Source organism: Rousettus aegyptiacus, unplaced genomic scaffold (assembly GCF_014176215.1).
Source record: "Rousettus aegyptiacus isolate mRouAeg1 unplaced genomic scaffold, mRouAeg1.p scaffold_m13_p_3, whole genome shotgun sequence".
NCBI classification, from domain to species: Eukaryota; Metazoa; Chordata; class Mammalia; order Chiroptera; family Pteropodidae; genus Rousettus; species Rousettus aegyptiacus.
This window is the reverse complement of record NW_023416306.1, coordinates 3091317-3115008: the sequence shown is the minus strand read 5'-3', so window position 1 is coordinate 3115008 and position 23692 is coordinate 3091317. Positions and strand designations below refer to the sequence as shown.

The following is a 23692-nucleotide window of genomic DNA, read 5'->3' as shown; positions in this document are numbered from 1 at the left end:
GCCGGAGCCAATCAGCGTCATCACTCCGGGGACACGTGGGCGAGTCCCCTTTAAAAAAACACACACACACAACCTAACGAAAAAAAAAAAACGAAACAAACAAAAAAAAATCCAGCCCCAAAGTAAAAGTGACACAAGTTCATTTTTTAAAGGAAGGGGGGGAGGCGACGGCGCGCGCGCAGGACCGGTGGAGAGCTGCGCCCGCGGGGCCGGGAGGCGCTGTCCGCGGTGCTGACGGGCCCCGGCGCGGAGGCGGCGCGGAGAGAGGAGCCCGGGCCGGGCGGAGCGTCATGCGCCGCGGGCCGCCGCCGCCGCTATCCGCGGTCCTGACGCCGCGAGGCGCGCCTCGTCCCTCCGGCCGCTAGCCCGCTGCTATCCGCGGTGCTGACGCCGCTGCCTGCGGCCGCCGCTCGCCTGGAGGAAGCGTGCGGCTCGGATTTTTCAAAAGCCGTTCTTTCTATTTCGATCCCAACATCCTCGCATCTCTTCTGTGCCAGAGGAGCGCTCAGGCCGCCCGTCTCCCCCTTTGCTCTCCCCAACTTGGCGCACCCTCCCTCCCATTCCTCCCTGACACTCCCACCACCCCCCCTCGGCTCCGCGGCTCCGCGCGATGCTGCAGAAGACGCGCTGAGCCCTTTTGGATCTAATGCGCAGAGGAGGTTGGCCCAGAGCTCCTGGGCTCCCCCGAGGCTGAACTCCGTCCAAGGTGCCCGCAGGCTCCCTGCCCGCCTTCCCCATGCCAGCCCGCAGCTAGGGGCAGGGGCAGCGGCGGCTGGGGTTGGGGGTGGGTGGGGAGCTTTTGGGGAGGACAGGTCGCAGCTTGGCTATGGAAGGCTCCAATGGCTTTGGGATCGACTCCATCCTCTCCCACCGTGCAGGCAGCCCCGCCCTTCCCAAGGGGGACCCCTTGCTCGGGGACTGCCGCTCGCCCCTGGAGCTGAGTCCGCGCTCCGAGAGCAGCAGCGACTGCTCTTCACCGGCCTCGCCAGGAAGAGACTGTCTGGAGACGGGCGCCCCGCGGCCTGGAGGGGCGTCGGGCCCAGGTTTGGACTCTCACCTGCAGCCTGGGCAGCTCTCGGCCCCAGCCCAGTCACGCACGGTGACCTCCTCCTTTCTGATCAGGGACATCCTCGCCGACTGCAAACCGCTCGCGGCCTGTGCACCCTACTCTAGCAGCGGGCAGCCGGCCGCCCCTGAGCCAGGGGGCCGTCTTGCAGCCAAGGCCGCGGAGGACTTTAGGGACAAACTGGATAAAAGTGGCAGCAACGCCTCGTCGGACTCTGAGTATAAAGGTAAGAAAATGGGAGCTGGAAACTTGGGGGCTGTGCTATATATTTTTTTAACTGGCGTTAAAACTTGAGCGCGCACACGCGGGGGCATGCACACGCTCGCTCGGAGCTCCCCCAGGGCGCAGGCCGGGCACTTGGTCTTGTCCGAACCTTTCGGCCAGCCCGTGGCTATGCCTGTCAGCAACAAAGGGTCCAATGGAGACCGTGGGGAGAGGGATCCGCTGTGTGTGCCCCAGGACAGAGTCCCCCAAAATGCACGAGGCAAACTTTCTAAACTTCACCTGGGTCCACCCTTCCAGAGGTGCTGGCGGGCAGGGGAAAGTTCCTATCTGGCCAGTGGCTAACTGAGCAAAGACTTTGTGGAATCGATGGAAGACCGAGTGGGTTCTGCCTGAACGCCCTTTTATAAGGGTGAAAAACTAGCAAGAAATTTCAGCCGGAGCCCTGAGAGCAGTGAGAGCGCTCTGCTCTCTAATCTGCATTTCCAGAGAGGAAGAGAAGCTGGACTTTCCCTCCCTCTGGGGCCAGTGAGCTCTGGGCCCTGGGAGTCATATCAAAGAAAAGCTCAAAAGCTCGCTTCAAAGTAGAAACAGCAGGCGGGCGGCTGCCCGGACGCAGGTCCAGGGGTCTGCTGGAGAGGGGGACCCTGCACTCGCCCAGCGGTGCCCACTGAATTTAATTTTCACATGCACCGAGCAATCGGTTTCAGGTTGTGTGGGGCCCAGGGGTTCCCGAGGAACGAGCCCCACTCCCCTCCGCCGGGTCGCTGCCCCTTCGCTCGCCTTTACTTCTCCGTGAACCTTTTCGTTGCTGTTCCCCTTTATCCCGTCTCAACCGGCGAACAGAGATCCGGATTAAGAGGAAAGGGAGATGGGAGAAAAGAAAGAAGGAAGAAAGGATAGAAGGAAGAAGGGAAGAAGGGAAGAAAGCGTTTCCTAGTTTTGTTTCTTGCCCCCCACTGCTGCCTCGTTAGCTCTTTGGCGGGGGCCGGAGGCACGAAGAAGTCAGGAGGCAGCGGGGGACGCAGTGCCAGGGCTTTGAGGGGAGAGCCCAGCGGACCCATCCAGCAGGAAACGAGGGGCTGTCCGGGGCCGTCCGGAGCTCTCAGCCTTATAATTCATTTCTGGAACCCTTTTCATGAGACAAACCTCCCCTATAAAGGCGACTGCTTTATTGACTTGGGGCCCTGCACCTCCTGGACCCTGTTTGCACTAAGTCTTCACAAAAATTTAGCAAGGCTCATTTAACACTCTTCTTCTGACCACGAATTCGTTTTGGGAAATGCCCTGACCTGAAAATGAAACTCATTTGGGGCCCCACCCCACACTTCACGGCCCTCTGCTTCCCCACGGGCCGGCCGAGCCGCCTTCAGCCTTGCTGGGCCAGTCGCGCCTGAAGAAAATGGGCAGGTGGAGCACAAGCAGCCAGGAAGCAGGTCTAGAGGCATGCGGCCCAGCGACCCCTGCTTCTGCCCCTGGGGGCTGTTGACAGAGGCAAAGAAAACTTGCCCCGGAGAAAGGCAGGCGCGGCGGGAGGGCGAGGAAAGCAACACGACTGTATATGTGTAGCATTGTTTTATTTCTGTAATTCTCAACGACAACACGCCCCAGCTTTGTGGTCCCCCACATCGCGTGCTAACGCCTGGTGCTGGTGCTGGTGAGAGAGTCTGGTTCCTCAGCTTTTATTTGTTTGCCCTTCGGTGGGATTTTTGAGGAGAGGTTTCGTTTAAGATAATTGGAATATCAATTTCCTTCTCCTGTCCCTGACGATATCTGATCTGGGAGGCAATGAGGGCCGGCTGGCCCCATATCGCTTAAATAGGTTTATAGCGGAGGGAGGTGCAAGGTCTCCACCCCCACCCCGAGGCGCTGCCACCTTTGCGCCTACAAAGCCCCGCGTTGGGAAAGGAAGTGGGGACATCCGCGGAGTCAGGGTCTGGACTGTTTCTCAAACGTGGAGGCAACTTTCACAGGGCCGAGTTAGGTAGGAAGCCCGGCTGAGAGGCAGACACACTGAGCCAGGCTGGGGGGGCATCGCCCCGTCCGCCTTCCACGCGAAGGAGTGTTTTCCCCCCGAGGAGGGCGTACGGAGGGACGGTCGGTCCACCCCGAGTTCCTAGTACCAAGATAATATTTAAAGAAGCGAAGCCAGGCTTTGAAGCGAGGCGGCCTGCCCGGCGCCGTGCTAGCTGCTGCAGCCGGCCTCTGCTGAGACACCAAGGAGGCTCTTCGCTCCCAGCTGGCGAGCGGGCGGGACTGGAACTCTGGGGTGCTGAGGTGCGGCCTCCAGACCAGGGTTGGGGGCCCCGCGGAGCGAGCCCGTTCTGCAGGCTGAGGCCGAGTGGTTTGGAGGATGCCTCTGAGGGATCCAGCCTGCGTGGGAGAGGGAGTGCAGACCAGCACCCCGCTCTCCCTGACACCACAGCTCGAGCCCCCTCCCCGCCTCAGACCTCAGTCCCCAGAAGTGGGGGTTTTCACAGTTAGTCCGGGCAATTAGGTCAAAAAATAAGGTTTCCACAATATCAAGTTTGAGGTTCGGGTAACTGTTTCCTGGCACTTAATTAAACTTTCCCTGCTGGCATAGACAGAATTCGCCTCCCCATCCCAACACGCCTCCCCTCTGGAGGTGGCCAGGCCGGGACGTGGGGAGCCCAGGTGGGCAGAGCGAGGCCGGCGGCCTGGAGCCGCGGGTTTCTCCCCCGGCAGCCTCTCCGCTCGCCCGCCTCCACGCGCCGGTGCCGCGCCCGCCCGGCTGCAAACCTCTGCCTTTCCGGTTGACAATTCTCCCTCCCTGGTGGCTCAATTAACCGGATTATTGTTTCCTACAGAGAGAAATCAACTCGCATTCAGCTGAACCCTGTCACTGCAAACGCCAGGCACAATGAACCTCACCATAAAGGAAACATAGCGAATAAGAGTGGGGAAGCCCCCAGCCCCAGCCGCCCGGTTTGGGGGAGGTGGCTCTCCTTGGTTATATCTTCGCCTTAGGAGAAGAAGGAGGGAGATCGCCGAGCTCGGTCCGTTAAGCGCGCGTTTCGGGGCGGTGAGCCCCGATCCGAAAGCGGTGGAGAAAAAGAAAGCTTGCGCGGTCCGACCCGGGGGAGGGGGTGTCCCCACGGAGGGGCGGAAACACGGCCGCCACGCGGAGACGGTGCGAGCCACCGTGGGCATCGGATCCACAAAGGAACGAGACCTCGGCGACGCGCGCAGCGCATCGAGGGGCAAACGCGTCGCTTGTTTTTCCAAGCGCCTCGCGCTCCGAGATCCTGCGCCGGGGCCTCGCCCTGGGCGCGCGCCCTTCCGCGCCGCGCACCGTGGTAGCTTAAGAATCGGGCGAAACAACATTGTAGACTCGCGTCCAACTAGGGGCCGGGGCGGGACGCGGTTGTGATTATCTGTCCTTCGGGACGGCGATTCGCTGAAAGCTGGGGTGAGCGGCTTTCAGTCCCTCCACGCGGGCTTGTCTCCCCAGACTCCGGCGCTCAGCTTCCTCCCTTCCCGACCCTGACGCGCGGCCGGAGAACGCGGGGGCGGATGCGGAGCGCAGCCCCGCACCCGCGACGCGCACCCGCGACGCGCACCCGCGCGGCCCCCCGCTGCAGCCGCGGGGGCCCTTCGCCCGGCGCGAACACCCGGTCGCTCCGTGTATCCCTCCCCGGAGCGCGGGGTAGAGAAAGCGGGTCGAGTGCTCTCGGCTTCGCGTTTTTCCTCCCGGTGGCGTCAGTCCTCCTGGGTCCGGGGGCCCCGAGGTCCCGGCTCGCAGCGGCCCTGCTGCGGCCCCCACGCGCTGGAGGGGGCCGGGGCCGCCGCCATCGGGAGCCGCATTTACGCGACCGCGACGGGCCAGCGGCCGCGGGGACGGGAGGGCGGCAGGCCGGGCCCTGATGCGCCGCTGTGTCTCCGCAGTGAAGGAGGAGGGCGACCGCGAGATCTCCAGCTCGCGGGACAGTCCCCCGGTGCGCCTGAAAAAGCCGCGCAAGGCGCGCACCGCCTTCACCGACCATCAGCTCGCGCAGCTGGAGCGGAGCTTCGAGCGGCAGAAGTACCTGAGCGTGCAGGACCGCATGGAGCTGGCCGCCTCGCTGAACCTCACCGACACGCAGGTCAAGACCTGGTACCAGAACCGCAGGTGAGGCCCGGCTGCGGCGTGCCGGCAGAGAGGGCCCCCTCGCCTTTCCGAGCTGCCCCTCCGTGGGATGAGTCAACTGCCTGATGCAAGGGGCGGACCCCATGACCGTTCGTTATTCTGTAAAAGGGGGGAAACTGAGGCACCAAGGACAGAAGGCTTTGCCCAAAGTTCACAATGAGAGAGACAGGATCAGACTGGTCCCCAGTGCCCAGTCATCCCCCTGCAGGACAGGGGGACAGACGCATAGGCCACCGGAAGCCCGAGGCCTGCCCCCCTCAGCCAGGTCCCACTACCCCCACCTTGATCAGCTTTAGCCCCAGTCCTGGGGCTGCTGACTTCTCCCAGTGGACACCCCAGGCCGGGAGAGACTGGTGGCCCATGCCCAGCATGTCTTTTGGGGAGGACTAGCAGGCAGCCCCAGCTGATGTAGGCCAGCCCAGGCAGCTGTGGGCGTGGGGTGGGGGGAGGGCTCTGATTCTCCCCGCCACCGGGGCCCCCTCAGCCTCTCTAGTACCGAATCCCAGGAGAGAAGCGGCCCAGCCCCAGCTCCTTGGGCGCTGGGTGACCGGGAAATTGGTTTTGGGAACTGGCCTTGAAACTGGTGTTTTCTAATCTCCCTCCCTAACGCATTGGCGGGACGAAGATACACATACACAGAACACATATCCACACGCTCGACCCGCAGTCACACACACCGACACACACACACACACACACACACACACACACACACATCAACACAACTCGCACCGTCACACGAAGCACAGCACAGTCGCTCCCGCACTTTTAGCAGAGGCCAGAACGGTGGTGTCCATAAACAAGCCTCAGAACACATCGCCCCATTAATAATAAATACCGATCACTGCTCCGGGCATCAATAATTAAGGCCCGTTACAGTAATTACACAATTATGATGATGATGAATAATTCAGGGAGGGAGACGGGGAGTTGGTGTGGCTGAGCTGGCCTCTGTGGGACCTCGGTGGGCTGGCCCAGCCTCCTCCACCAGGTGCACTCAGGGTTCGGGGCTGCAGCTCTGGCCACGAGCTGGCTTCGACTTCCATGCGCTCCCCAACCCCGGCCCACGCTCTCCCTGGGACTCCCCAATTCCCGGAGGCACAGGCCGCAGAGCTTGCCCCAGGTCTGGGACCTGTGTGCCCGATGAGTGCCTTCTGCGGCCGGTGAGGTTCCACAGATGCGTGCCAACTGAGCTACCTCGGAGGTGCTGGCCTCCGCCCCGCCCTTGGTGCCTTTGGTTCCACGCCCCAGTCCACGGCTAACCCACCGACCCCCAAGCCCCGCTGTCCTCCCCACAGCGATCTCTCCCTCTTGAGTCCTCCCGGGTGTGCGGATTCGCGGGGGGGCGGGGGGGGGGGGAGTTGGGGGGTGGGGGTGGGAGGGGTGCGGGGGTGGGGTGCGGGGGGGGGGCGGGGAAGCGAGCTTAGGTTCCGGCTGTGGGGCCAGACGGCCTGGCGGACAACCCGTGCACCATCGCTTTCCAGAACATCTGGGAAAACGGCCCGCGTCTCAGTTTTCTCATCTGTGAAATGGGGATGAACGGCCGCGGGCCGTTCACGGGAGCCAGTGCGTGTAACACGTGAGAGCGGAGCCCGGCGCTCGGGCACTAAACCAGCGCGGTCCCTCTCCGCCTCCTGCCGGCGCGCGCCGCGGGCCCGGCGCTCTGAGCGGCGGGGGGCTCCGCGCGCCGCAGCCCTGACCCCGCCGCGCGCGTTTATTTCCGTCCCTAGGACTAAATGGAAGCGACAGACGGCCGTCGGGTTGGAGCTGCTGGCGGAGGCAGGCAATTACTCGGCTCTCCAGCGGATGTTCCCGTCGCCTTATTTCTACCCGCAGAGTTTGGTTTCCAACCTGGATCCCGGTGCCGCACTGTATCTGTACCGCGGGCCCAGCGCGCCGCCGCCCGCCCTGCAGAGGCCTCTGGTGCCCCGCATCCTCATCCACGGACTCCAGGGCGCCAGCGAGCCGCCCCCGCCGCTGCCCCCGCTGGCCGGCGTCCTCCCGCGCGCCGCGCAGCCTCGGTGAAGCGCCCGCCGCTCCCCGGGGCTCCGCGCCTGCCCCTTCCTCCCGCTGCTCGGAGGGCGCGGGGCTTCGCCGCCCTTTCCCGGGGGCCCCCTGTCCGGCTCTCCCTGGCGCCTCAGCCAGTGTCCCCCGAAGGGCCAAACGCCAAGTTTACTGAGGCCCAGACCCCGGGCCGAGCCTCCCTAACCGTCGCCGGCGTCCTCTCTCCCGGCCACTCCATCTGGGGGCCACTTCCACCCGCGGATGTACATACATCACACCCCTGCTCCCGCCGGCCCTCCCCGGCGCCCCGTTGCCCCACCTGAGAGCGGGCCGAGGCTCCCCCTCCCCCTCCATGCTCCAGCTGTACACCAAGCCCCTCCCCCGCACCCCTGACCCGCGGAGGGCAGTGTGGAGACCCCCACTCCGAGCGCCCGGGCCGGCGCAGAGCTGTACATACGGTGCGCAAAGTGTATATGAAGTTATTTATTCGTGACCCATGAGCCCGTGACCGTGTCCGTGAATCAGTGAGTCTGTGGCCTGTGCCCCTCCCACTCCCAGACAGGGCAGGGAGGGGCCGAGGGGGCTTGCCCACCCACCCCAACCCCCAGCCCCCACCTCCAGCCTCTGTCCGGAGGCAGCCAGGCCCCTCGGGTTCTCTCTCTTTTTTAAATGTCGAAATAAACTTCTTACAAATGACCAGGCGCCTGTCCGCGCTCGGCCCTTCTTTTCCACCCCTCCTCAAGCCCCGTTTTCCCCTCCTGCGACTCGGCTTCCTTCCATGCTCAAGGAGATATTTGTCCCCCTCTTCCTTGGCCCCGTCTGTGGCCGCGGACTCTCCTCCCTGGCCTCAGTCTTCCTGTCTCTACCGTGAGGGAAGCGCTCCCCGTCCCCCACCCCCGCCCCCCCCGCCGCTCCATCTGGTTCCTGCTGCTCCCAGCCAGTCCCCGGGGCCAGGGCCGGGGTCAGCACCCGGGCTCGCTCGGCTGCGCGCCGGGCTGCGGTGCCCTCGCTGAGCCGGCTCATCTGGCTGCAACCAGGGCGCCAGCAGCTGGTGACCGGCTCGTCGGGTGCGGGGCCGACAGATGGGCTCCGAGGCTGCTCCCCACAACAGCACCTCCGCCCCGCGCCCCGGCCGCGATTCGGCTCCGGCCGCTCGCCGACGCCCAGGCGGCTGTGGGGCCTGCGCCGGGAGGACCCGATGAGCCTTGGCTGAGAACCTGACGCCACAGTGGGGACGCCTCCCGCCCCCCACTGCCGCGTCGTCTCCCTTCCCCTTTACCCGGGGGGAGTACGGTGCAGACACAGGCCGGAGCCAAACCCCTGTGGGCCCCAGGCCCGGCCTGTGGCCCCGGGATCCCAGGGGAGGGGGTTTAACTCTCCAGCCAGACCCGAGGCCTCCAGTTCAGGTTCAAAGGGCCAAAGTCACCACTTCCTGAGGCTGCTCCCTCCCTAGGGAGGTGGCGCAGGTGCTCCCCTCCCACACACCACCTGCAGCTCAGACTCCCAAGGACAGAAGACAGGCCCAGGCCGGGGAAGTTTTGGGGCGGGGGGCGGGGCGGGGGGCTCAACAAACTGAGCCCCCTGGTTAGGTAGCAGGATTGCTCTGGGAGAGGAGAGGACCGCCCAGTGGAAGAGAGGTGGGGGGCATGTTTGAACAATACCCCCCACCCCCCAGCACCCTCACACCTCACCTTTTCTTTCTTGGGATGCTGAGGGTATTATTCTAATTTTGCAAAATGCACAGCAGCTAATTAAGTCAAGGAGCCCTCTCGGCTTTCGAGGTCTTTTGCATGTGAATGGGGGTTGGTAAATCCCCAGCTCTGGCTGGGTTGGGGGTGAGGGGGGACCGTCCCCAACTCAGGGTTAATGAAGTGGGAAAGGAGTCTCTCAGAGCCTCCTGCAAACAAAACCCCCCAAGCAACAAACCCTGCCCAAATCCTACATGGATTGACTTAAACCCAGGGGATAAGTGCTTTAAATTAATCTCATTGAATAAGAATGAGACCAAACAAAACTCTTTAAAATCATATTAAAAATCTATCAAAGGACAACTTGCACTGGTGTGGTTTTCATTTTGTGACAGTGCAGGAGGCAGACTAGAGCAACCGCCCCTTACATTTACACAGCGGCAGTGTAAACCGCACACACCTTCTCGGTTGTGTAATTGTCCTTGTACCTCAGAGGCGACTTCATATCTTACATTAATGAAGAACAAGGCATCCCGACAAGTTTCTAATTACAATATTTTAAATTGTCCTGCACTTCCCATCTGTAATAACTTTACCACCTTTGCGGGGAGGTGGGCTTCCGCGCTCATCTATTTAGAAGGCTAAATTAGATTCCTGGTTCCCAGCCCTGGGGCCGGCTGAAGTCTCATTTAAAATAGAAAGGAAAAAAAAAAAGTGTGAACCTCCCCCTCCACCCCCCACCCCCCGCAGGCAGAACAATGGGACCAGCACTGGGAAGGCGGCTTCTGCTCCCCCGGCCCCCGCCCCCTCCCAAACGCAGACTCAACAGGCAAAGTTTTGCTTTCCTTGGAGCCCGAGTTGCAGGGTTGAGAAGCCCACGGCCCCCACACGGAAAGGCTTTGCTCTGAATTCACCCCGTGGGGGGGGGCGGCACATGAAGAGAGAGGGTGTGAATGGTCATGCGGGCCAGTGAAGCACCCCTATTAAGCAGGGCCACTCTTCCAGTGGAAAAAGTCTTCAATTTCTGCCCTCTGGCTGCGGCAGCTGGATGTTAATGGTTTCCAGTGACTGCGTTGAGAGGCTGAAGTGCTGAACAGCAAGGCCACTAGTGGTTTGGAATGTACCTGCCTTAAGAGGTCCTCTGGTCTACCACCCCCGCTTCCCAAATCTCGCCTCCCTTCACTATGGGGGGGAAAATCAAAGGGATCCGCTGGGCTTTGTCCAGACCCTTTCGTTGAGATTTGCTCGGCCCTGTGCGGCTGAGTGGGAGATGCCGTCTGCATTGCATCAGCACTGACTTAATCAGTCGCCCAGGGCTCTGCCCTTCGGTGCATGAGAACCGGGGCCCCTCTGAAGATGCGCGTCTGCTAGGGCTTGCAGACAGGAAGATGTCTGGCATTCAGAAAAGCACTCTGCAGGCCCACGAGCGAAAGGGCTTCAGGCTGCAACAGTCCGTGGAATGTCCAAACTCTCTGACCTTAACTATGGGGATCGGGCTTAGAACAAGGGAATAGGTAAGTTTGGGAAATTAGGAGGAAAAAAAAAAAGCACGATTGAAAATACACACAAAATTAGAATATGTGCAGTGGAATTAGGCTAAAGCTTTGTCTAATTGATGCCTGAAATGTATAATCTGTCAAGAGCCATAATAAGAGATTTATTTTAAGGTTATTTAAATTTAGATAATATTAACCCTAAATCTGCTAAATCCGTGTTTTTCATTAACTGGGGGTAACATGTTGGTTCTACTATGACAAGAAACCTTCACCCAAGTGTTAGCGAATTAAGTTAAGTTTTGATCTCGGAATCCTAGTCAGTCACACTTTGCAGGATTCTAGCACTTCTTCCCCCAGGAATGCAGAACTCTGCAGATTCGCCCTTTCGTGGGAAAAAAGTAGGGGTTCTCTTTGATCATCCCGTGGCTGGCATTAATCCTGTTTCGCACACAGCTGGGTTTTGTCTATACAGTTTGATCCCTCCTTTTCTCATCCAAATCCTGTGAACCGTCGTACATCAAAATAAAAGAAAGGTGGCAGATTCGCCCCGAATCAGCATGACACGTGCTGCAGGTTTATTATGATTGCTACAGATTTCGCCGATTGCTAGTAGTTCGCGTGTGGCAGCCTGCTCTGGGAGGCGGGGGGCCGGCAAGCTCACGCTGGCCCTCACCCAGGGCCCTTCCTGGTGTGGGCGTCCCACACGCGTTTGCCAGGTAGGGAAAGCGGCAAGGATGCTGACCCCTCTGTGGTCCCCACGGAACGGCCCGTCCGGCAGCTCTCGGGACCCCTTCCTGGACATTTAGCCCAGGCGGGTCTGGACGGCCTACTGAAGTGGGGCCTCCACATCCACCCAGGGGTCAGAGCAGGAAGACAGGGCACTGGGAGCAGGGGGGAGTGTTGGGCAGGCCGCAGCGGGGCAGAGGTGCTGGGGCTTCCCCGCCCCCTCCCCCCACCTCCCTGCACCCTCTGCGGTCACCCGTGTCCAAATCTTACATTTATTGGGAAATCAATACGCCCTGGGGGTTCCTTTCAAACCTCCCAGAAAACACAATGGGGGCGGGGCAGCTGTGGCCTGGGCCACAGCACAAAGACCCCAGGCCTTTCTTGAGGGGACGGGATTCCATGGGAGAAAAAGCTCAGGACACTGGAGCCTTTGACTTCAAAGGCAAGTGATAAAATGGAGACAGCAAGTCAATTAGTCCTGAGGAGTGTTCTGTGGGCGTGGGAGGCGCCTGCCTGTGCTTGTGATCTGGAGGTGGGGGCCGCCCGGATGGGAGTCGGGGGGCTGGCCGCGGGCACCCACTCCCGAGCCCCTTCCGTCTTCTCACAAGCATTTAGACATCGAGAAGGCGGCTTGATAAATACTTCTTTTACAAATTCAAATCCAGAGTTTGATATCTTACTTTGCAAAATTCACGCCAACGTGGGCGTTGATGGGGCAGGCCAAAGGAACACTGACATTTCTTCAGATCACATCGCCAGGCAGGCCACACCCTTCCTGGCTGCCACACAGGCCAAGGCTAGGCACTAAGTCGTGGGGGCACCATCTGATCTACGGGGGAAGCAGGTGTGGGTGCTGACGGAATGACCACGAGATGTGAGGTGTCTGCTGCAAGACACGGGCTGACCCCCGGCCCCTCCCCGCGGGAGACAAGGCCCGTGGCCGCTCCGTCACAGGGACGCCCATCATCAGGGTCAGGTGGCACTGGTGCGTGTCCCAAGGCTCCTGTGACAAGAGCGGGACATCGATCCAGTGCCACCGGGGCCACAGGTGCGGTCCTGGGGAGGAAGAGTTTAGAGCAACTTTCTGGGGGGTCTCGTCCCTCGTAAGCCTTTCCGGGTGTCTCTCTTTCACGGAGAGCGTTTCTTCTTTTGCTTTCTCCCGCGGCCCAGGCCGGGCTCGGGCCTCGGGCGCGCCGCCTGGCCGGCCGCCTGGCCGGCCTGCTGGCTCTGCTTTGCGACCTTGGCGCCGCCAGCCTCCATCCCACTTGCGTATTCGGAACGCAAGACTTCAGCAAGGCGCTGCTTGCTCTGCATCTTCTTTCGAAGGTCAGGCCTGAAGAACAGTAACAGCAAAAGGAAGAGAAACTTTGTTATTTTTTTCTTTCCCGTTTGGAAAGCGGCGGATGGTAGCTGCTTCCAAAGCTGCAGAAGTGACATTTCTTTATTAACGGAAGTACAGTCCCTTCAATAGCGCCTATTCTGATGTTCTGTGCCCCCGAAGATTAGATGCGGCACTGACAGATTTACATAATGGTGGCAAAGTACCATGGCATTTTTTAAAGTGAGGCTTTGTTCTGTGTTGTTTTCATGGGAAAAAACCTCATGATACACACTCACACTCTGATGGCAAACGAGGGGTATGATACGGCAGTTTGCCGAAAACTGGGGGAAAAACCCGCCTTGCGACCCTCCCACATCCGGCAGCAAAGCAAAGCACTTAACAGGGCCCCATCAGCCCAGCAGGCCCTGCGGTTCAAAGCACTGGGCCACCTCCGGGGGACTGGGCAGTGGCCTGCCAGACAGGGGCCACACGGTGAGGGCTGGGGTGTCGGTCACAGACACCTCTCCACCGACTGAGGAGACTCGTAACATTCCCGACCCCACCAAACCGGGAGGTCGCTGCCGCCCCATCCACACGGAAAGCGCCACAGGCTGAAAGTCGACGCCAGATGTCGAGTATGGCGCTGAAGGCACACCTCGGGGGGATTCTGGCTCCGGCTCCAGGCCACGGCAATACGGCGGTGGGAGTCTTTCTGCTGGGAGGGTCTTGCCTTCCGTGTGTGAAGCACGTGGCTCTGCAGCGCCACTAAGCGGGGAGCAGGGAAACGAGGTCTGCCCCTGGCTGCTTCCGAAAGACCTCTCCAAGTGACCAAAGGTCAGAGGGGGAAATCTGAACTTCAGGAAAAACGACAGGAGGACTGAAGAGTCAAGTAACATTTCACGAGACAGGAGTTCAGCGCGAACCGCGCCGGCACCGTCGGCACGGGACCCGGGCCGCCACGCTGGCGCGTCCTCAGCGCCGAAACAGCAGTGCCTTCGGGACAGACCGTTTCTTGGGGTTTTTACGGACGGCAGATTTCTTACTCCAACACCACTCTCTGTGCTGTGATAATCAGAAGACAAACTGGACTAAACTTGTGGTCAAAATAAAGACAACAGAACTCCTCTAACTCCCAAATGAAAACAGGGCTAGCGCTGTGCCAGTGGGCCGAGGTCAGGGACCCCGTGGCGGCATTACGGCTGGTCGAAGCAGCCGCGCCGAGCCGAAGCCCCACTCCAGAGAGCAGGCGCCACGCACGGCACAGCCGCACCCGGGCCCGTCAGACAGGGGCTCTCCACGGGGGCGCACGGGCACCAGACGCAAAGCCGGCCTCTGGGAAGGGCCGAGGACAGGCGGGGTCCGGTACTGAGGGCGAGTGTATGACGAGGGTGCGTGCACGTGTCGGGCCGACTTGCTGAGGTCAGAAGTGCTGCGCTCGCTCTGAGGGGGGCTGCCAGTCCTGTGCCGGGGGGTTTATTTTTAGTTGGGTTCCGTGACAGACAGGAAAAAGGTTCTGACAGGAAAGAATGCTTTTTCTTCCCCCGCGTTTGAAGCCAGGTACTCACAATGTGTATAATTTTAAATGTAACAATTGGAGTTTCAAAATATGCAAAATTTCAGTCAAAATAGCCTCCCTGGCATAAGTTCCACCACCCTGACGACTGCTCCTGTCACGGCTAACGCCACACGAACACCCAGCATCTCACCCGGGCGACTGAACAGCGAGGGCGACGGGAGGGGCACCCGCGGGCCTGCGCCTCCGCCTGGCGTGCGCCGGACAGAGCGGGGGACGCCGCCGGGAACCACGCCACTCCGTGCGACGCGCAGGCGGACGCACTGCTGTGGGCACCCGCCCCCGCGTGACGCAGGGCCTGCCCCTTCCCAGGCAGACACGGCGGGCTGCGGGTGGGCTGGGCCACCACACAGGGACACCTGTTAAGGGTCCTCAGGCCACTGAGGCAGCGGATGCCTTAGAAAGCAGGCCTTGGAGACGGTCCTGCTCTCCTTGAGGTCGCGACCTCAAAACTTCCTGTTTTATTCTGGTCGACGGACGGCTGACGCTTGAACAACATGCGGGTCAGGGCGCCAACCGCCGGGGCGGCTGAAAACCTGCAGGCCTGGTGGCCCTCTGCATCCGGGAACCCCCACTGCGCTGGGGAACAGAGCTGCGCCATCAACAATGTGGGTTCGAACTGCGAGGGGCCACAGCACTCCAACGCGGGACCGGAGCCCGAAGACGCAGCCCCTGGGGGCCCTGGGCCAGATCGCTACCTCAGGACGCAGTGTCCTGGGACCACCTGCCAGGGGTCCCCCTGCTGTCACAGCAGCCACCGCAACGGGACCCACCTTTCCCTGGGCCAGCTCCCTGCCTCCTTTCCTTTGTTCTGAGGCCAGAGCTGAAAAGGCCACGAGCAGATGGAAGGTGACATGTTCTCAGCCCAGGCTGAGAACCTTCCCCCGCCGAGCCGGGTCCTCCCAGGGGCTCGGCCTCCTCGGCCTCCGAATACCCAAGCCCCTCCCCAGCGGGCGTCCTGAGCGTCCACCAAGGGGTTAGCAAGCAATAGATCAGTCGATCTAAATCCCGGGAACTCCTTGCAGTGAAGGCTGAGAAAGTCCCCCTGCCCCAGGCTGGACCACCCAGCAGGCCACGCAGATGCCACTCTCACTGCCATTAAGGCCAAACCGCGGCCTGACCAGTGGCCCGACATGCTTGCCAGGAGGACCCCTGGAGAAGAGGCCTCGGGACCTTCTCCCAACTTCATCGCTAAACTCAGACACGCATCCCAGGCAAGAGGCACTCCAACACGGGCTTCTGTTAATGACACTCTTTTTCAGGACAGAATTTAAAGTTTCACTTTGTCTTATTTTATTTATGTATCGTTGAGCACATCAACACTTTACATTTCACGGCTTTAGGGTCACGTTCAGGACGGTCTTCTGCATCCTAGCATTCGAGAGATAGTCAAGAAGATGTTTTCAAGTCCGCTCTCTCTTTCGTCCCATCTAGCTTTTACTTTGGTTTACGGCAGGATGTGGACAATGTACCTGTTTCTTCCCAGGAGCTGTCCAGTTACCAGGATGGTCGCCAAGCAATAACTCTCCACCCTGAGGACTCGAAACGCACGTCCAGAACCTCGGACCGCCTGCGGGCTACGTTTAAAGAGCTGGTGGTGACGACGGTGGAGGCGGACGTTCGTGGAGCCCACCCAACACATTAAAACAGCACCTAAGCAAAAGCCAACTACGCGGGCTATTGACGGATTTAAATAAAAAGGGAAAAAAAAACAGAAAACGACAGGTGGAACCGACAGTGAACTGCGCCGCGACCCGAGTGGCCGCCCCTGGCAGTCGCGTGGCGCCCCGCGTGCGGCCGCCACGTTCCGGGCACCTGACGGCCCATGAGGGCGCGGGCCCGGGGTGCTGGGGCGGCGCGGCCGGGGACTCTGGGACTCTGACAGAGCGCGTCTTAAAGGTAAGAGGCAACGAGTGAAAAAAGCTGAAGAAATGACGTTGGTTCAGTCTCCTCACACACGCGCGAATCTCCCTCTATGTGTGCACGCTGAGAAGGTGCGAAGCGCGTACGTGAACCGAGGTTAACTTGCATCGTGCGCTTACGGTGACTCTACGCTTCTCTAGTTCCTGAATTTTTACACTGAACACGTACTTTCTATAATAAGAAATAAAAACTATTTTCATGTCAGGAAAAAAGGGCAGAAATTTGTCCTATGCTGAAACATTACTTTCACTTTTACCTGTTAAAATCCTCTCCGCCTTTCGCTCTCAGTCGGTCTGCTTTCGTGAAGCATGTTTCTCTGTGGTGTGATTAAGACAAACGCAGGACTGGTACCGGGTATTTACTTCTCTAGTCTGAAAGATTCCGCTTATGAACAAATGACCCAGAGCCATGGTGAGGCCGGAAGAGCTCTGCAGGGACAGCCAGGCCCCAGACTAGAAGAAAAGCCCGGGATCTGAGTGATCCCGGCAGGAGACAGGCGGCTGGCGGTGGAGGCGCGGTGCCTGCGCGGGCTGCGGCGGTACCCAGACGGCAGAGCAACAAACAGCTCCGGGGAGAACGCGACGCGCGGTCCCTCCGGGGCAACAAAGTAGTTCGGGTAAAGAGTCCTCTCTCCTGGGACGATAATTTAGCTTCGGAAAGAGAACAGCTATCAAACCTTTTACGGTCACTGAAGGAGAAAAGCGATCGCATCAAGACTTTTTTAACCCCCGGATTCTGTTTTGGCAGAGATGCGGCTGGTGGGCGGGCGCTTCCGGGGCGCCTTCTTGTGATTTCTTAGGATCAAACCACCTCAGCTCTCGCAAACCCACCGGGGCTCCAGAACACACCCCCTCCGAGGCGAGCCCCACTGGGGCTGCGGACATCACAGCAAAAGACCCGGGTGAGGCTCTGTGGACAGAGGTGGATGAGAAGTCCCTGTCCCTGTCTGCCTGACGGCCAAGAACAAGACCCAGGGAGGAGCGGAAGCGGCCGGAGCCTCGGGGTGCGGCGGGCGCCACGCCAGGCAGCGCAGGTCACACACAGGTGGTCACGCACCGCCGCCACCATGGCCAATTTGCGGCTTGAGGGCGCGCGCAGCGGAACGCAGGGCAGCGAGAACGCTCAGGGGTGGCTGGAGTCCAAAGTGAAGAGCTGCCTCTGACCCAGACTCGGTGGAACTTTAAGATTATTTAGTCCAAGCACCAGACGCCGGCATGAAGACCCGTTGGCACTAAGGTATGGCATCGCCGGCAGGTGGCCGCGTCGCGAGGGCCGGGGTACCGGAAGCCCGATGGCTCTGCCTGGAAGCCCAGCTCTGCCCTGCACCTAGCTGAAGGCCGCAGGCTCCTCGCACGTCACGGGGCCTCCACACAGGTGCGGGGCGAGAGCGAAGGCCGACGATCTAGGGCACGTGACAGTGCCTTCTCGATGCTAACGCTCTGTGAAAACACCGCGAACTACTGCTGAGCTGGAGGGGCGTGAGGTGGACAGGGAAACAAGTGTCTCTGAAAGTGGCGTGATCAGATCCTGAAAAGACTGACTGAGCCGGATGAGCTCCGGGCAGAATTCCAGCAGCGCGCCCCGGAGCTCAGCCCCCGGGCCTGTCCTGGCTGACAGGATTACTGCCACTGGGACGGCACCAGGAGGCACGTTTATCACATCTGCAGATGAACAGAGGTCTGCGGGGACAGCGGAGCTGACGCACTGGATGGCAGAGCACCCGGCGGGCCACGCGGCCGGGCCGCACGCGGCGGGGAGAGGGGACGGCCGGGCCCCTGCAAGGCCTCGCTCTGGGCCCCGGGGGCCGGGCTGCGCGGCCAGGCACACGGGCAGGGCTTCAGATGGCGCGCGTCACCCTGAGCCACGGGGCGACGCAGGGTGAACAGTGTGGGAAGCTGCCACGGTTCAGACCGGGGATCTGGACCCGGCAGGCCGGGGGCACATCGCGGCCTGCCCGCGAGGGGGGGCGGCGACGACGACGGGGGGACCCGGGGAGGCCAGGCGCGCGTCTGCGGCACCCGCGACCCTCGCCACCAGCGTCGGCCGCACCCGGAGGTGGTCGCCCCCCTCTTCGCGCTTATCGCGGTGCTGTGGCCAAGGCCCTCGCTAAATGCTGTTAACGGGACGGAAGACGCAGAGGCGGCGAGGCGAGTCACCACGCAGCTGGCGCGCTGGCGCGGGGACCAGGGACTGCTGTGGTCAACGATGACACCACCTTGTATTTTTATGTTTGCAAACCGCACACGGTCAGCATTCGAATCTGAGACCAGCGAGTGAAAACGAGCCCGAGGGCGGAGAGTGAAAGCGGCCGCCCTGGGCCCGTCGTCAGGAGTGGCGACGGTCCATCCACTCTGAAAGCTGCTGGGAGGCCTGAGCCGGGGCCCCACGGAGGACCCCGCAGGCCGGGCGGGGCGGGGGCCTCCCACAGGAGCCTGGGAAGCTTGCGCTTTCTACCTGGATCAGAGGGGAAACTGCATTTCTGAAGCACCGTGGTGCCATGCTGGGGGTTCACTGTTGCCCACGCAGCCCCGCTGCACCCCACTTTATAGTTAGCTGCCGCGAGGGCCGGGGCCGGGGTCAGGCCAGGGGATGTCTGGCTCACGCCCGGGATTCCTCGCCGCACCCTCTGCCTCTGGCTGTGACCTCACATCTGGACCCTGCCTGCAACCGTCCCCTCTCAGAGATGGAGCCTCATGAACGCAAAGCTGCGACAGCCCGCTCTGGGGTTTGCTCTTCTACAAGTTTCAAATCAGATCCTTCCACGTACACTCCCTCCCAAGTCAAGTTTACGCCTCTGAGTTCCACGAGAACTATCTATTCACATAGAAAAACGTCCTTCACAGGGTTCGCATACTTGGTACTATGCTGGACATGGATTCTAGAAACCAGAAGCTTCCAAAGGGGGTATGCGAGGAGGCAAGGGGTGCTCCAGTGTGGGCTCCAGGGTCTCAGACTTGGGGCCACATGGCTGGGCAACGCCCGCTTCCTCACTGGTCACTGGAGATCCTCCTTGGTCACGGCCTGACAAGGTCTCAGCGAGGTAACGCACGTGGACGTGGCTCAGTAAAGGGCACACACGATCCCCCGTGGGAGATGCTGCCGCCGCCACCCACAGGCAGAGTCCCACGCTGCTGCTCCCGGACGCTGGTCCTCAAACTGCACCCTCCTTCCTGACTGTTAGACAGTCAGGACGTTACGCCTCAGCCATCAAGACCTCGGGCTGAGGATGGCGTGTGAGGATGACCTAGAGTCATTGTGCACAAGTGGTGACCAGAGGGAAGGGCTCTGGCCTGGGGCAGCCCGCTCGGAACGGCACCCAAGGAACATGGGGACAGATCAGAGTGAGGACACACAGCTGGGGACCGTCACGTTCTTTCTCAAGTTCTCCACTGCTGTGAACTGGAAGGGCTCCGCCGGGACCCGCTGACGAAGGGCAGGCCTGCTCCCACCTGCCTGGGCCGGCCTGTCTTCCGCTCCCACGATTGGGGGCTCCAACGTGAACGTGGCCCTCGTGACACCCTCCCGGGAGAGGCTGGCCGGGCTCCTGCTCTCTGCTGTCTGCCCTGACTGACTGCCTGGCAACGCATAGCCTGCGGGTCCCGCCGTCTGCAGGTGACCAGGTCTGGAGGAAGCGCGGGGTCCCTGTGAGAGCCCCCTAAGCGCCTCGTCAGCGAGTGGGCACGAAGGTGTGTGCGCTCCACAGAGAGGCAGGAAGCTGGTCACCTGCCTGGTGCTGGCGGGAAAGGAAGTGGCGGAGGCGAGAGGCCAGCGGAAAGAGCCGGGAGCACAGGGTGCCGGGGGCGAAGCCCGCACAGCGGGGCCCATGGTGCCGGACCGCGGGGCGGGGGCGGGCCGCGCGGGGTGTGCGGGGAGGGCGGACGAGCCCCGGCTGCAGCCCACACGGCCAACCCAGTGGAGCCGCCTGTGGGTGTGACGGGTGGACGAACTCAGCCAACAAGGCGTCGCGGACGGTGGCCCCGAGGGCCGGCTCTGCGGGGTGCCCTCCACCCAGAAAGACCCAGCGCCTCCCACGGCACTCTCCCCATCCCTTGTCCATCTGGACGCTTCCCCTGGTGCGAATGCTGCGGAAGACCCAGGGTGGACGTCCGGTCTCCCGTCCTATCAGAGGCCAGCAGAACATGCTCGCCGACGGTCCACGCGGCCTGCCCGGGCCCCACGCCCGCGTATCACAAGTTCCCCCCTAACTCACTCGAAACCGGACACCCGAGCCCAGCACCTGGCCGGCCTCCCGGGCTGAGGACGACACCCCATCAGCTGCTCCGAAGGCCACATGCTTTCAGGTTCCCAGGGGTGGAACTCGGGTCTCGGTTTTTGAGATTTGGAAGTCAAGTTCACGATCACATCCACCTCACTCTTCATGGCTTGACTTCACTGAACCAAGGTCTCCTGTAGGGCCCGGGCCAGTGGATTCTTACCCAGCCCCCAGCAGACTCCGAGAGCAGACGTCACCCCCCTGCTCACGAGACGCGTACGTCTGTCCGCACGGCCGCGGCTGGTGGTCCTGTTTCCCTCTGGTCTTCGGGCTGAGGCTGAGTGACCTGACGCTCCCTCCAGATGGCTGCTCGGGCCGCGTCTGGGTGGGGTGCAGACCCCGACCCGAACCGTTCACCTCCAGTCCTGATCCCCAGGCCTCCGCCATCGGTGACGTTGGGGAACAGTGGAGGCTCAGTCCTGCATGGGGACTCTGCTTTGATGCCAAGAGGAAGGCGGTCCCATGCCTACTCTCCAGGGCAGACTGGCGGGTCTGCGGAACAGGGGATTCTGAAAGGCGAGTGCCCCACCCAACAGGGCTTGTGTGTGGGGTTCACCCCCTTTTCACATCAGAATGATTCCTTTACACTTTCCTTCCCTCACGCTCTTCCTCTCGGAATCAGAGAATCTTCTGGTTCTCGCCTATCTGTTCAGATGTGTTTCCTGAGCACCACGCTGGGGAGGTGCTGAGAAGCACCAGACAGTGTCCACGCCGAGCTACGTTCGCGGATGCAGACATGAGCCATGCTACAAACAGCACGGCGGAGGACGTAACGCTGCTCTGGTGGCCGCGTGCGGCGAGCGGAGGGGTGGGGCGTCGGCCTGGGTCAGAGACGACGTCCTCACAGAAGTGACGGGGACCACAGGGGGGAGAGCAGGAGGAGAGGCCCGGGCCCATGGGCGCTCGGGCGAGGGCCCTGAGGACGGATGAGGCTGCAAGGGCGGCATGGCCGGGCCACGTGGCCTTGGGAGAGCGAGCCACTGTCGCCACCTTGATCATCATGGTAATGAGCCGTCGCTGAAACTCGGGTTTGAGGAAAGAGCAGGATGGGGGAGGGGTGGAGACACATGGCCACGGGGGGTCCAGAGTCCACAGGATGGCGGGGCCAAGAGCGGCCAGCCGTGAAGACAGGTTTGCGAAGCTAAGGAAAGAGCCGGCTTTGCAGAGGCCAGAGGGGCCCACAGGGCTGAGGGCCGCTGCGGACAGAGCGAGGAGGGAGCCGACGGGCACGTGGGTGGCCTGCGGGGTGGGCCCCAGACGGCCTTCGTCCAGCCCCTGATCTCCCGTTGGCCCATCTGCCTTTTTACAGAATCACGAGCTCCACGAAACCGAGAACACTGCGCAGTGGGCAGGACTGCGAGTTCGCCTTCAGCTCACTGAGCGACGTCAGGGCGGCTGTCCGCACTGCGTACACCGCAGGCGGGCGCTCCTTCCGGCCCTGGGCCGGACGGGCCTGCGCTCGGGGATCCCCCTGGTGAGAGAGGTTCATGGCACGAAGAGACGAATGGGTAACACACTGACTATTCCAGGGACACTTACGAGCACCAGGCGGCCGGGGAAGAACATGATCATCGCTGTGGTCACTTATCGACAAGCGCTCCATGCTCGTGTGTTCCAGACACCCGACTTCACACGCTCGTGTCTGAGCCCCTCGACCACACTGGGAGGCTGCAGCGCCCTCATCTAAGAGGTGAGGGGACTGGGGTACAGAGGCGGAGTCGCTTGTCCAAGGGCACCCAGAACAGGTGATTTAACCCAGACTCGTGTGCATCAAACCCAGACTCCCATTGTCGGCTTTTAGAACCAAGGCGGGGCAGGGGCGACGGCCAGCGGGGTGCGCATGACCACGCGACACGGAAACTCCTCCTGGTTAGTTCAGTTGTCCAACCAGCGAAGGTGCAGGTCCCAGACACCGACGCGGCAAAGGCCTTCGAAGGTGACAGAGGCCGAAAATGGAGCTTTGCAAAACCTCTACTTTGAACTTTGGTGACACAGACGGCAGAATCATTTGTGATTCACACGAGAAGTCTGGACAGTGTGACCCTGTGAGGACGTCTACTCCCTGTAGGGAACACGCTCTAGAGCTGTGGGGTACCAGAGGCTCTGCAGGGCTCGGCTGTGTGGGAGATCAGATGTGGGGCGCAGGCTCCTGGCACCCCCTTACTACCGTGGTCACGGCTGAGCACTAACCGGGCACACCTGCATCTCGGAAGCACTGAGGGATGTGAGCTCCCTAATCTTACACTGTTTACCTGTTTGACAGAAACTGCTGGGAAACACTGTAGCTAGGCTGGTTTGAGAAAATGTTTACAACTAAAACTGTATCTAAGACTAGTCGACACTTCAGATTTTTGTTCTTCTACTAGTTTTAAAAGGAGGGAGCCAAGAACAGGGGAGCGAAATGACCAAACTGCCGATGAGGAAGACGTCCCGGGTGTTTCTAGGCATGAGGGACTCCAGAAGGACACAGACGGCAGAAGCTAGAGTCAGAGCAGCCTTAGGCAGCTACAGACCAGATCGTTTGTGGCGAACAGGGAGTTTCTGTGGCCACAGCACGTAATTCTCAGGAGGTGAGGGTGGCAGACAGCAGGCTCACTCTTGCATCATTGTCACGTCGGTTTCTTCCTGCATTCTCGAACCACCGTCCACAGAGTGTCGCAGATGAGGTCGTGCCCGCTCGCTCTCCTGGACGTGTGCTGCTCACGTGTGTTATGGCCTAGACGGCCAGCCAGCCGGCCACGCCCGGCCGAAGGAGGCAACTGTGCCCTCTCGTGGCAGACACTGCTGGGTCCCAGCTTCTCCTGGGAAGGCGGATGTTCTGGAAGGCACATCCAGAGTCTGCCGAATCTCCGCAGTTTCAAAATCAGAGCTTCGTTTCACGAGAGGGAAACGCTGTGTTCACGACAGTGTTGCTGAGGGGACGTTCAATATTTTACCAACAGCACCAGCTCCCTGCGTGAACGCAGGTGCAGGGTCTGGGGCGGGGGCTGTGTGTCTGCGGGCTGGGGAAGGCGTTCAGTGCCCCCTTTCACGTCCGAGGGCTGGACAGGCAGAGGCCTGGTGACTAAGGTCTCATTGGGGAACATTAACCACTCATTTCCCTCCCCTTAAAAGTGGTCGAGTAAAGGCACAAAGGCATAGAGACGCGACAAAAATCCCGTTGCTGCATGGAAGTGCCTGACAGCCCCCCAATCCCGCCGCCCCCGCTGCGCCCGAGCGCCGGCTGCACGCCCCCTCCTCCAGACGGCAGGTG

At 61.2% G+C, this 23692-nt stretch overlaps 2 protein-coding genes across 2 annotated transcripts in view; one reads left to right on the top strand and one right to left on the bottom strand.

Moving 5' to 3' along the window:
- Nucleotides 1-634: 634 nt before the first annotated feature.
- Nucleotides 635-8156, top strand: BARHL1 (BarH like homeobox 1). Its single transcript, XM_016133946.2, has 3 exons — nucleotides 635-1292; nucleotides 5195-5417; nucleotides 7166-8156. The coding sequence occupies exons 1-3, from the start codon at nucleotides 827-829 to the stop codon at nucleotides 7458-7460; spliced, it is 984 nt and encodes a 327-aa protein (XP_015989432.1). The 5' UTR covers nucleotides 635-826; the 3' UTR covers nucleotides 7461-8156.
- Nucleotides 8157-11164: 3008 nt separating this feature from the next.
- Nucleotides 11165-23692, bottom strand: part of DDX31 (DEAD-box helicase 31) — a 64081-nt gene continuing 51553 nt past the window's right edge. The window contains exon 20 of the mRNA XM_016133889.2: nucleotides 11165-12682. Within this exon, the coding sequence (XP_015989375.2) occupies nucleotides 12478-12682 (205 nt within the window). The 3' untranslated portion in view covers nucleotides 11165-12477. The remainder of the gene's footprint in view (nucleotides 12683-23692) is intronic.

Bases quoted from the DNA above. Each gene is read 5' to 3' on its own strand.
- BARHL1 (XM_016133946.2), top strand. From the start codon at position 827: ATGGAAGGCTCCAATGGCTTTGGGATCGACTCCATCCTCTCCCACCGT. The intron at 1,293-5,194 runs GTAAGAAAATGG...GTGTCTCCGCAG, and splicing joins GTCGGACTCTGAGTATAAAG to TGAAGGAGGAGGGCGACCGC. The intron at 5,418-7,165 runs GTGAGGCCCGGC...TTCCGTCCCTAG, and splicing joins ACCTGGTACCAGAACCGCAG to GACTAAATGGAAGCGACAGA.